Genomic DNA, 13,575 nt, shown 5'->3' on the forward strand with positions numbered 1-13,575 from the left:
TGTTGTTTGGGTTAGTTGAATACTAACCCCAAAAGGGGGTATTAGTATTCAAGTTTTGAATACTTCCCTTCCAACCCACTTTCTAATGGTTACTTTTCAGAATCCTCATGCAATTGCTTTCTGTACTCGATCTAGTTTTCAGTTATAATAAGAGCCATAAGCTACAGTAGGATTATAGTATCTTGGCTGATTCTATAAGTCACTTATTTTAAGGGAATAAAATTGATAAATTTTACCTTTATGGTTTGTACTTTGTGTCTTCTCTGTTTTTAATAAACTGTTTCCCAGCCAAAGGTTACATAACTATACTCCTGTATTTTCTTCTAGAAGTTTTAGTTTTAACATTTATGCCAAGTGCAAAACAGGTTATCTCACATCAATAGTCAATTGTTGTAACATCAATTATTAAGTGTTTCCTTTTGATCTAGCATGCTATAATATTATATACTAAGCTTCCATACATACGAGGTCCTATGTTTTGATACTTTATTCAGTTTTATCAGTTTGCATACCCCAGTGATAAATGCATTCTATCCAACCACCACAGTATCATCTCAAAAGGTTAAGTACTCTCACTTTCTTTTTATTCAAAATTGTCATGGTTCTTCTGGACCCTTTCCTCTTTATGTGAATTTCAGAATTAGCTTGCTAAGTTCCCTCAGAAAGCCCTATGGGGATTTGGCTTGTAATTTTAAATTGATTAATTTGGGAATAAACATTTCCATCTTCTCATACATGAAAATGGTGTATGTCTCTCTGATTTCCCCCATTTCTGTAGGTCTTCTTTTCTGTATTTCAATATAATTTGAAAAATTACTTCCTGGTATGATTTTGTGTTTTACTTTCAAATTACTTTTGGAAAGCAATTTATTTTTATAATTGATGAACTTTTTTTCTCTTGTCACGTTGCTCAGTCGCTAAGTCATGTCCGACTCTTCATGATCCCATGGCCTATAGCACACCAGGCTCCTCTGTCCTTCACTATCTCGGAGTTTGCTCAAAATCACGTCCATTGAGTCTGTGACGCATCTCACCCTCTGCTGCCCCTTCTCCTTTTGGCTTCAATATTCCCCAGCATCTGAAGCTTTTCCAATGAGCTGGCTCTTCATATCAGGTGGCCAAAGTATTGGAGCTTCAGCATCAGTCTGTCCAATGAATATTCAAGGTTGACTTTCTTTAGGATTGAGTGGTTTCATCTCCCTGCAGTCCAAAGGATTCTCTTTTCCAGCACCACAATTTGAAAGCATCAATTCTTTGTCCTCAGCCTTCTTTATGGTTCAACTCTCACATCTGTACATGACTAGTGGAAAAATCATAGCTTTGACTATATGGACCTTTGTTGGCAGAGTGGTGTCTCTGCTTTTTTAGGTATGTTATAGCTTTCCTTCCAAGGAGCAAGCATGTTTTAATTTCATGGCTGCAGTCAGCATCCACAGTGATTTTGGAGGACAAGAAAATAAAATCCGTCACTGCATTCATTTGTTGCACTGACCACCACCAAATAAAGTACTGGCAATAGACATAAGCTTAAAGAAAATGATTTTAAGGTTTCACCATTATGATGTTTGCTATAGGATTTTAGAAGATATTTTTCATCATGCTGAAGATATATCCTATGTTGGAATTACTGATTTTCATTCATCCATAGATTTTAAGTTTTATTGATTTTTTGCATCTATTGATGTATGTGGATTTATCTCCTTTAATGTGTCAATATGCTAAACCATATCATTTGATTTTCTATTTTCTCACAGTAAGCTGTCCACAAATGTCAAAGATAAGCCCATCTTTGGTCAAGTTTTCTAAAAAATACTTGTTAGGTTTAGTTTGTTGCTACTTAGTCATTTGGGTCTTTTTCTCTCTCCTTCATTTTACAAATAAGTCTCTGTTTTAAAATTCTCTCATGCTATCTATTTAGTTTTGATAAAACAGGCTGGGGAAAGTTCTTCTTCAGTTTTCTAAAACAGTTTATGTAACAGTTTTATATAGCATGTTCCTTAAATATTTGGTAAAATCTAATTAGGGCAGTTTTTCTGTTATCATATTTTAAGTATTAGCTTGGTACAAAAGTAATTGCATTTTTGGATTGTGAATTTTAAATCATTATAACTAGATTCAAACATATTTTTGTTAGACAAAATAGGAACCATTACAATCAACACATTTTCGCCAACAAGATACAAGTTTGTTTATTTCTGTAGCATAAAAATCCATGCTGCAGGATTCAACAAACTCTCAGAAAGCATTTTCTGCATCCTGCTGGTTATGAAAGTGTTTTCCCTGCAAAAAGTTGTCAAGATGCTTGAAAAAGTGGCAGTGCATTGGCTAGAGGTCAGGTGAATACACTGGATGAGGCAAAACCTCTGATTCATTCACCTTCTGAAGCACGTTGTGCAACATGTAGTCAGAATCAGATATTATGGAGAAAAACAAGGCTCATTTTTATAAAATTTTTATGTTTTTACGTTATGAAAGTATGATAGCACATTTACAGTAGACTTGGAAAATACAGAACAAGATTACATGTAGTTCCACTATATATTAGAATTGACCCATTCTGTTGACCAAGGCCAGCTGCAGGCATTGAAGTTTTCGGTGCATCTCATTGACTTGCTGAGCATACTTCTCAGATGGATTGCTTTTGCCAGGATTCAGAAAGCTGTGTGGATCAGACTGGCAGCAGACCACCAAACAGTGACCATGACCTTTTCTGGGTACAAGCTTAACTTTGGGAAGTGCTTTGGAGCTTCTTCTTGGTCCAATCACTGAGCTGGTCCTTGCTGGTTGTCATATACAATCCAACTGAGAAATGGTTGCTGTTGTTGAGTACAATAAGAGAAAACAACAATTCATTTGATTTGTGGTTAGTGGCACCCCACTCCAGTACTCTTGCCTGGAAAATCCCATGGGCGGAGGAGCCTGGTAGGCTGCAGTCCGTGGGGTTGCACAGAGTCGGACACGACTGAGTGACTTCACTTTCACTTTTCACTTTCATGCATTGGAGAAGGAAATGGCAATCCACTCCAGTGTTCTTGCCTGGAGAATCCCAGGGACAGGGGAGCCTGGTGGGCTGCCGTCTATGGTGTCACACAGAGTCGGACACGACTGAAGCGACTTAGCAGCAGCAGCAGCAGCGTGAGCTATCAACTTATCAAGCTTTTCCACCTTTCTAATTTGCTTCAAATGCCAAATGACCACAGAATGGTTGATGTTGAGTTCTTGGACAACTTCTTGTGTAGTTCTAAGAGGATCAGCTTCAATGATGGCTCTCAACTTGTCATTATCAACTTCTGATGGCCAGCCACTATGGTCATCTTCAAGGCTCTCATCTCCTTTGTGGAACTTTCTGAACTACCACTGCACTGTACGCTCATTAGTAGTTCCTGGGCCAGATGCACTGCTGATGTTGAGAATTGTCTCTGCTGCTTTTTTGACCCATTTTGAACTCAAAATAAGAAAATTGCTCAAAAATGCTTTTTGTCTAATATCATTTCTATAGTCTAAAATAAACAGCAAGTAATAAAGTCATTAGCAAAAAATACAGTGAGAAATGCATATTAAAATGATTATAATACAACATTTATTTAAGAATGTACTCCAGTATCAAATGGCAAAGTTTAACAATGCAAAGCCACAATTACTTTTGTACCAATCTAATACAAAATCAGTTTTGTCAATTTGTTAAGAGTTTATTTAGCTTTTCTATTTCTTTGACTTTGATAAATTATATGTATGTAAACATGTACGCATACACATACATTATATATTTCAGTAAATTGTTCACTTAGACTGTTCACAAATATATTAGCAAAGAACAATCTAAAGTATTTCGATTACGGAAAATTTCAAACACACAAAAGCAGACAAAATAGTGTCATAAACTCATTTTACCCATTCCCTAACTTTAGCTTTATCTTCCCTGATAGCTCAGTTGGTAAAGAATCTGCCTGCAACGCGGGATACCTGGGTTCGATCCCTGGGTTGGGAAGATCCCTGGAGAAGGGAAAGGCTACCCACTCCAGTATTCTGGCCTGGAGAATTCCATGGACTGTATAATCCATGGGGTTGCACAGTTGGACGTGACTAAGCAACTTTCACATTCACACCCTTCATACTTTCACTTCTGCCTCACATATTATTCTAAGACAAATTCTAGAGATATCATTTTATGTGTAATTAGTTTCATATATAAGGTTAAAGATGTTAAAAAATAACTTCATACTATTATTAACCAAATGAATAATTTCTTAGTATCAAATTCTAGTGTTCAGACTTCTAATTGTCTCTTAATGTTCCTTGCCTTTTGTAGTTTGTTTGAATCCAAACCCATTTGACTTGTACTTTTTTAATCTGTACACTCCCCTGCTGGTTTTCTTTTTCCCTTTGTTATTTATTGAGGAAATGCTATTCTTTGCTGCTGTTGTTCAGCAAGTATTCTTCATAGTTTGTCTTACAATGCTTTTTTTCTTTTTTAAATCAGCTGTAGTTGAGTGAATGACCTTTCCCGCTTCTAATATTGTCTTTTTTCTACATTACTCTTGCCAGAAGTATGCTTGTTGCTATTTTTTTTTTAAACAAAAGGCCAGCTTTTGGTTTTGTTGAGTCTTCCTTTCTGTAAATTTTGAAATTCATTTATCTCTGGTCTTCTGTTATTATCCTTTCTTTGGATTCTTCAGCTTATTAAATTTAAATCTTTTTCTTCTTCTAAAATCAGTATTTATGATCACAAATTCCCTAAAGTACACTTAGGGATATCCTGCAAGTTACAATATGTAGTATTTTCACTATTGCTAAGTTTTTTTTTATGAATGTGTTCAAATTTTCATTCTAATTTCTTCTGTGATGTATCAATTACTAGATGATATATTATTATTTCTGAACATTTTTTTAAAATTGAAGTTGACTTACAGTGTTAATTTCTGCTGTACCATTCAGTTATACACATATATAGGCATGTGTGTATATGTAGACATACACATTTTAAAGACACTGCTTTCCATTATGGTTTAACTCAACTATACCTATCAAATATAGTTCCTTGTGTTATATAGTAGGACTTTGTTGTTTATCCATTCTACATGTAATAGTTTGCATGTGTTGACCCCAAACTCCCACTCCATCTCTGCCCCACTGTCCCTCCTCCTAGGCAATCAAACGTTTGTTCTCCACTGCTCTCCATGTCTGTAAGTCTGTTTCTGTTTTGCAGGCAGGTTCATTTGTGTATTATTTTATATTCCACATGTAAGTATATCCTATGGTATTTATCTTTTTCTGATTTACTTCACTTAGTATGATAATAGCTAGTTCCATTCATGTTGCTGCAAATGGCATTATTTTGCTTTTTTTTATGGCCAAGTAGTATTCTATTGCATACATGTAACACATCTTTATCCTTTCAACTGTTGATGGATATTTACATTGTTTCCATGTTTTGGCTAAGGTAAATAGTGCTGCTAGGACGGAGAAGGCAATGGTACCCCACTCCAGTACTCTTGCCTGGAAAATCCCATGGATGGAGGAGCCTGGTGGGCTGCAGTCCATTGAGTCACTAAGAGTCAGACCCGACTGAGCGACTTCACTTTCACTTTTCACTTTCATGCATCGGAGAAGGAAATGGCAACCCACTCCAATGTTCTTGCCTGCAGAATCCCAGGGAGGGGAGCCCGGTGGGCTGCCGTCTATGGGGTTGCACAGAGTCGGACACGACTGAAGTGACTTAGCAGCAGCAGCAGGAACACAGGAACCCACTATAGTTTTATCTGGATATATGTCCAGAGTGGGGCTGCTGGATCACATGGTAGTTCTATTTTTAGTTTTTTGAGGACACTCTTCTGTAGTGGTTACACCAACTTACATTCCCACCAACAGTGTAGGAGGGTTCCCTTTTTTCCACACCCTTATTAGTATATGTTATTTGTAGACTTTTAAATGATGGCCATTCCGGCCAGTGTGAGGTGGTACCTCATTGTAGTTTTTATCTGCATTTCTCTAGTAATTAGCAATGTTGAGCACTTTTCCACAAGCCTACAGGCCATCTATATTTTTTCTTTGGAGAAATGTCTATACAGGCTTTCCACCCATTTTTCGCTTGGGTTGTTTCTTTGTTGAGTTGTATGAGCTGTTCGAATATTTTGGAAATTAAGCCCTTGTTAGTGCATTATTTGCAAATATTTTCTCCCATTCTGTAGCTTGTCTTTTCATTTTGTTTATGGTTTCCTTGGCTGTGCAAAAGGTTGTAAGTTTGATTAGGTCCCATTTGCTTATTATATTGCCTTGGGAGACTGACCTAAGAAAACACTGGTACGATTTATGTCAGAGAATGCTTGTCTATGTTCTCTTCTAGGAGTTTCAAAGTTTGTTTTAAGTCTCTAAGCCATTTTGAGTTTATTTTTGTGTATGTATGGTATGAAGATGGTTCTAACTTCACTGATCTACAAGCAACTATCCAACTTTACTAGTACCATATGGGGTTTTAAAGTTATCTTTTGGTTTCTGGTTGCTAATTTAATTGTACTTTTGTCAGAGAATGCTCTGTATGATACCAAGCACTGGTGTGTATGTCAGACTTCCTTTTTCCATCCAGTGTATGGATCAGTTTCCATAAATGTTTCATGCATGCCTGTAAAGAATGTAAAATCTCTGAATGTTGGGAGTTAGGATACCATGTTTCATTAGGCACACTGTGATGTTTAAACCTAAGCCTTGACAATTTTTTTTGCATGTTTGATTAAATTATTGAGAGGTTAAAAAAATTACACATTATAATTGTGGATTTGTCACAATTTTCCCTTGACAACTGTCAATTCATGTTTTGTGTATTTTGAGGCTATATTAATACATAAAATTTAAAATATATCTTCCTTATGAATTAGTGACCATCTTGATTTCAATTTTAATAGTTATACTAGCTCTTTTAGTATCTATTTCTCTGGTTTTTGTATTTTCAAAATTTTCTGTAGTTAACCTAAAACAGATACATTTGGATTTTAACCGTAGCACTTGGTTTGATTATTTTTGCCCCCGATACCTTAATTTTGCCCTCATTCTTGAAAGACAGTTTAGTTGGACATGGAATGTTCGAATTTCAGATTGCTGGTTAATTTTTTCCCTTAGCACTTTGAAGATGTTATTCTATTGCTTTCTGGCTTCTATTTTGCTATTGGTTATTCCTTTGTTATTCTTTCTAGGCAGTCTCTTCTCCCTCTAGATGTTTTGGAGATATTTGTATTGTCTGTGATGCCGATTGTAACTCAGGGTCAAGTAACACTTTTTTTCCTTGCTTTGAGAATCACTATATGTCAATGCCTTTTGTTATTTCTTACAATTTTCTTAATAAATTGCCACTGTCTCCCATCCTCAAGCTACTTTCTGGGTTATTTTCTCAAATCTATCTCTCAATACTGTACTTTTTACTTGAGGAAGATCTTTTCGGTTATTTTTAAAGTTTCCTTGGTATTTTTCTTTCTCATATTTTGATACCTACTTGTTGGATATTTAAAACACTTCAGATCTTGGGGATCTAAGGAACTTCCTGCTGTTACGCCTGCTAACTCAACCTGCGGTGAGTCGTTCACCTAGACGCTAATTCGGGGGTCTATTGTTTTATCTATGGCAATCTTGTGGCCTACATGGCTATTTGTATTTATCTGTGCCAGATGAGTCAAAAGGTGTAATAAGCCCAGGACCATTTTATTCATTTTGGGGCTAAGTGATTCCTGGGCTGAGCATGGAACATAAATTTGCACTCCAAACTAATAAAGATAGGTTTCTAGGTATCAACTGTCAGGGGAGACCTCAGCCTCACCCCCATCCTGAGACTGAGCCCCAAAAGATAAGCTTCTTTTGTTACAACTTGTGCTCATGGAAGACTTTTTTTTACCATTTCATGGCGACCATCTCCCTTTGTGGGTTCCAGCTTTATGTGGTGAACCTTGCAAAGGCCACATGAACCCTAGGCCTTTTATTTGTCTCCGTGTGGGTAATATCAGGCTCCTGGCACGTTCACCTGAGTAGTCACAGGTTACTGAAATCAGCAAGGGGCATTTGGCATTTGTACCATCAATTGCAGTTTTCAGCTTATTGCTCTGGTTTATAGTTCTTGCACTTCTAGTTAATAAGAATTATCTTCTTTTGGGGGGTTTATCTATGCTTTAAAAAGGATGTCTATTACATATTATTTAATGTTTCTAGGTGTTTTGTAACAGGTAGGTTTTCAGGTCATCTAATCCATCACATTACCAGCAACTTTAAATTTTTGTTAATTCTTTAAAGGTTTGTTCTCTTACCCTCACTTTTTTTTCCTCTTTTTACATTATACATACAATAAATACAATTTTAACTGTTACTATTCCCAGAAGTACAAATTAAAAGCAAAAAGCAGTAGTAGTTAGGAACCAGTCTCAATCTGTCAGTTATATAAAAGCATCCTTCCCTGTGGTACTTTCCAAAAAAAATTCTACACGATTAGCAGAGGACAGCATGATAAGAACACAGAACTAAGACAATGTTCTAAGTTCTAATGTTCAATGTTCTAAGAACTAAGACAATTTGTGTTTTGGTTTTGACACTGTTATAACCAATACTGAGATCTCTGACAAGACACTTCAACCTCTTATGGCCTGTTTTACCTCCTCATAAAGATGTTTATGAATCTATGATCACACTGATCAATACCTGTACTGTCTGGTTAGGAATACACAGATTTTAAGAATCTTAAAATAAGAATATTAATGTATGTGTAATATTCCTAAAGTTTATATTGTAATTTATTTAACTACAACAATGCTTATGTTAGGTGTTCAATAATGTGACTGAAATAAAATTTAAAAAAAGTTGCAACATCAGTTTAACTAACCAGTAGGTATCTGCATGAACCAAATAACACAATGTACAAATCACATCTTATTATATCATCCTCAGAAGTGACTGCGTACTTAATACTACCTTAGCTTTCGGAGTAGCTTTAATCGTCCATATGCAATCAACCGCTTGGCCGGGTTTCGTCTTTTCCTCTTGTTCTACCTGACTAGAGCGCACTATCCCATCAGCTCCTGATAGCTCAAACTGGCAGTCTAGAAAGAACAGATGAATGATGTTCAAAGGAAAATAAGACTAATCAAAGATGCCAAGAGAAAAAAAAAGAGGTAATATACTAAACCTGGGATGGGATTTAAAATACCTCCTAGGTAAGTAAAGTCTGGATCTGTAACAGAGAAAAGAAGAAAGTGATTGGCACCGAGATATTTTAGAGTTAATTTAAGGCTTAATGTCTTATGTTATATCTAATGCTGCATTTAACAACAAAGCAAGAGAAAGCTTTCATTGGTGTATACTACAAAGCACTGCTCACTTATAGGATTGATGTTTTTAAAAATGATAATGCTTACATTTTTGATCACATTATGAATTAATAACTTATTTATGCTACCTGAAACTCACAACTCTTTCTCAACTGCAGTAGCTAGTAGAAAGATACAGACTGCAATGAAATATTATCCAGTCTTAAAAAGGAATGAAATTCTAACACATGCTATATAACATGGATGAGTCTTGAAACGTTATGCTAAGTAAAATAAGTCAGACAGTTAAGGACAGTGTAAGACTCCATTTATTGAGGTCCCTGGATTAGTCAAATTAATAGAGATAGTTTTCACGGGGCTGTAGGGATAGGGTAATGGGAGTTAAGTATTTAATCGGGACAGAATTTCAGCTTGGGATGACAAAACAGTTTTGGAAATGGACAGTGGCTATGGTTGCACAACACTGTATATGTACTCAATGCCACTGACTTGTACACTTAACAGGGTTAAAACAGTGAATTTTATGTTACACATAATTTACTCCTCCTCACCATAGTAGTAGCTGTGTGTGTGTGTGCTCAGTTATGTCCAACTCTTTGTGACCCCATAGGCTGTAGCCCAGGCTTCCCTGGTAACTCAGGGAATCAGGTAGGCCTGATACCCACTCTATGATTCTTGGGTTTCCGTGGTGGCTGAGACGGTAAAGAATCAGCCTGCAATGCAGGAGACCTGGGCTCAATCCCTGGTTTGGGAAGATCCCCTGTAGAAGGGCAAGGCAGCTTGCCCAACCCAGTATTCTTGCCTGGAAAATCCCCATGGAGAGAGGAGCCTGGTGGGCTACAGTCCATGGGGTCATAGAGTTGGACAAGACTGAGTGACTAAGCTATAGGCTGTAGCTCACCAGGTTCCCCTGTCTTGCCTGGAATTTTCCAGGCAAGAATACTGGAGTGAGTTGCCATTTCCTTCTCCAGGGGATCTTCCTGACCCAGGGATCAAACCCATGTCTCTTGCGTCTCTTGCATTGGCAGGTGGATTCTTAACCACTGAGCAACCTGGGAAGCCCACTGTAGTAGCTTAATGAGCTGTATTTTCACAATGGCAGTAAAAAGAAAGAAGACTAAATGATATACAGTATATTCTTCCCTGTGAAATAGTTCACAGAAAGTTGACAATCAATAGTTTATATTAAAATAACTGATTTAATTAAATTGGTCAGGTATTTGATTTTTAATAACTAAATCAATTAACTGAATTGATACTTCAGCACCAAAAATACATTATATAAAAAAGTCTTACATAGAGTCAGGTTTTTGCAAATATGTTTAGACTACCTGAAAGAAAAAAAAAGGTATCTTAATCATTTGAACAATGCTTTTAAAAATATTAAAAAACAAAGCCAGGCATCTTTATATGTAAAGATGCTTGGAAGAAAAGCAGCTCTTTTTCTTCTATTATATGTATCATGAGAGCAACTTCATATGGTTTATGGTTAAAATATAGACACATTAAAATAAAAAGAAAATGTTTAAGATTTCTAGACTAATTACCTTACATTTGCATTTTATAGTACTTCAGAGTTTCTACATACTTATGTTTAATATTATGCTAATAACAATAACATCAAGATCATGTAATATTTTATTTTATAGATGAGGAAACTGAATCAGAGAGAGATGATGACTATTTTGGATAATATAATGGCAAAATCAGGACTAGCTCTAATTCTCTAGACAATTTTTCTTTCTCTATTGTGTTACTTTTATAACATGGGTGAGGATGCCACAATCTTACTACTAAAGGAAAAAAAAGGTCAAAATAAATAGGTAATTCATAAATAGCTAAATCATGGCTGTCTAGTTATTTAAGCCATATTTATAAAATAAATTTTGTCCAGGGATTTGTGAATGTGGATGAAACCTACTAACGATGAGAAACTAGTATCTTTTAAATACATGAAATTCTCTGAGCTACTGGTGATATTTGTTGAGGCAGAGGCTCGTAATGGGTTCCTACTTCCTGGAAGTAACTGGAATAACTCTGACAATTTTAGTGCAATGACAATATCCCTAGAATTCTTGCCTACGTGTGAAGTTCTGATTCACTTGCCAGATAGTTGCTATGATTTTTTTACTCTAATGCTGGTTAAGATTTAGATTTATCTTTGACACATCTCTGCAAAATTGGTGAAGTGTTGTTACTTTCTTTTACTTAGGGAGGTTGGGTTTAGTTAAAAAAGAATAGTCTCTGTGATGTATTCTAAATTTAGGCTAAAATTTTTCCTACTTTTTTCAACATGTACTTTGATAATCATGCTGAAAGTCAATGGTTAAGATTTGGTGCAGATTAAGATTCCACTGCAGAGGGCATGGGTTCAATCCCTGGTCATGAAGATTTCACATGCCATGCAGCATGGCAAAAAAAAAAAAAAAAAGAACAAGAATTAAGCAATCAGTTACATATAAAAACTGTCAATTAAAATAGGTTTAAATAGGCTAATTAGTCTAAGATATTTTAGACTAGCAATTTTTTCATTCTGACAAGTTTATATGTCTATCTGAATTTTCAAATTTTTTAGACACCTGTTTGTAATTTAAAAATTTATTTTTATTGTAGTAAAATATTTACCCTTTCATCCATTTTTAAGTGTACAGTTCAGTGGCATTATGTATATTCACAATGCTGTGCAAACATCACCACTCTCCATTTAAGGAAAAATTTAAGACAAATTTTAATATGATACAATTGCACTCCACGGTACTTAGCCAAATGAGTTAAAAACTTGTCCACACAAATGGCTGCATATGGATGTCTATAGCAGGTTTATCTGTGGTTGCTAAAACCTGAAAGCAGCCAAGATATCCTTCTACACAATAAACAAACAAACTGTGGTACATTCATACAATGAAATATTACTCAGCACTAAAAAAAAGAAAAGCTACTGAGCCATGAAAAATACAGAGGAACCTTAAACAAATATTACTAAGTGAAAGAAGCCAATCTGAAAAGGCTACACGCTGTAGGATACCAACTGCATGATATTCTGGAAAGGGCACAACTATAGAGACGGTAAAAAGATCACTGGTTGCCAGGGCTGGAGTGGGAGGGATGAATACACGGAGCACACAGGACTTTTAGGGCAGCTGGAATACTCCATATGACCATGTACTGGTAGATACATCATTACACCACTATATCTGTCCAAAGTCACAGAATGTACGACATCAAGAGTGAACGCTAATGTAAACTGCAGGCTTTAGGTGATGATGTGTGTCACTGCAGGTTCCTGAGTTGTAACAAATGTACCCTGGGTGCTGGATGTTCATCTTAGGTTTCAGCACTGCCTGTGTGTGTGCGGGGGTGGTTAGAAGGTATGCCGTAACTCTGTACTTTCTACTCAGTTTGCTATAAGCCTAAAATTTCTAAAAAAAAAAAAAGTATAAATTTCACTTTCTGAAAATGTTATCATTTTGACATTAAGAACTTAAATCTGAAGTGACACTTAAAACAGGGGGAAAAAAGCTGAATATATTGTTCAGGAGAAAAAAAAAAGACTGGTAACACAGTTGAAAGAATAGCATGATCTCTGTTATATAAAATAAAATAAAAAGATAAAGACATCTGAAGTGATACATACCATATTGCTTATATTGGTTTTTATTTATAGGGTGATATGGTTATGATATTTTCATTTGGCTGTTGTAATTAAAATTTTTTTTTAAGTTAGTAAATTTCTTGCATAAAAACATCAAAGATTATATGATTCTTACATTGTTACTTTTTCATCTTGTTAAGTCTGTGAGTTCTCTGAAGACAGGAGTAATAACTAGTGTATCTTTGGGCTTCTGCATTAGGGATATGCATACTTTTACAGTGGACAGGCTCTGAGGACTACAAAGTGTTTCCACATAACTCTGTGGTAGGTAAGAAGGGTAGACTGCACTGAATGGAGACCCTCTCCCACCACCCAAATATATGATGATATGTGACATTACAACTGTCACAACCTATGACTATTACCTTATAAGGTTAAAAGGCTACCTTATTACCTTATAAGGTTAAGAAAAAGTGAATATTACATTCTAAGGCAAAGGGTGTGATTAAGCTAAGCATTCTGAGAAGATTGGGGGGATGTGAAGATGGAGGCAAAGATCAGAGTGATGAGGCCACAGGTGCAGGAATGCTGGGGCAGCCACCAGAGGAAGAAGAGGCTAGGAAAGGATTCTCCCCTAGAGTTCCTAGAGGGAAGTGACCCTGCTGGATGCTGGCCTCCAGAACT

General features: G+C 36.0%; 1 protein-coding gene across 3 annotated transcripts in view; it reads right to left on the bottom strand.

The window, feature by feature from the left end:
* Positions 1 to 13,575, bottom strand: part of NETO2 (neuropilin and tolloid like 2) — an 85,255-nt gene that overhangs the window by 56,395 nt on the left and 15,285 nt on the right. For 2 of the 3 annotated variants that reach the window (XM_061385928.1, XM_061385930.1), the window contains exons 5-6: positions 9,158 to 9,202; positions 8,944 to 9,071 (exon numbers count right to left, since the gene is read on the bottom strand). In XM_061385928.1, the coding sequence (XP_061241912.1) occupies positions 8,944 to 9,071; positions 9,158 to 9,202 (173 nt within the window). The remainder of the gene's footprint in view (positions 1 to 8,943; positions 9,072 to 9,157; positions 9,203 to 13,575) is intronic. The other variant, XM_061385929.1, reaches the window with a different exon arrangement.

The sequence above is a fragment of the Bos javanicus genome, chromosome 18 (genome assembly GCF_032452875.1).
Source record: "Bos javanicus breed banteng chromosome 18, ARS-OSU_banteng_1.0, whole genome shotgun sequence".
In the NCBI taxonomy this organism is placed as follows: Eukaryota; Metazoa; Chordata; class Mammalia; order Artiodactyla; family Bovidae; genus Bos; species Bos javanicus.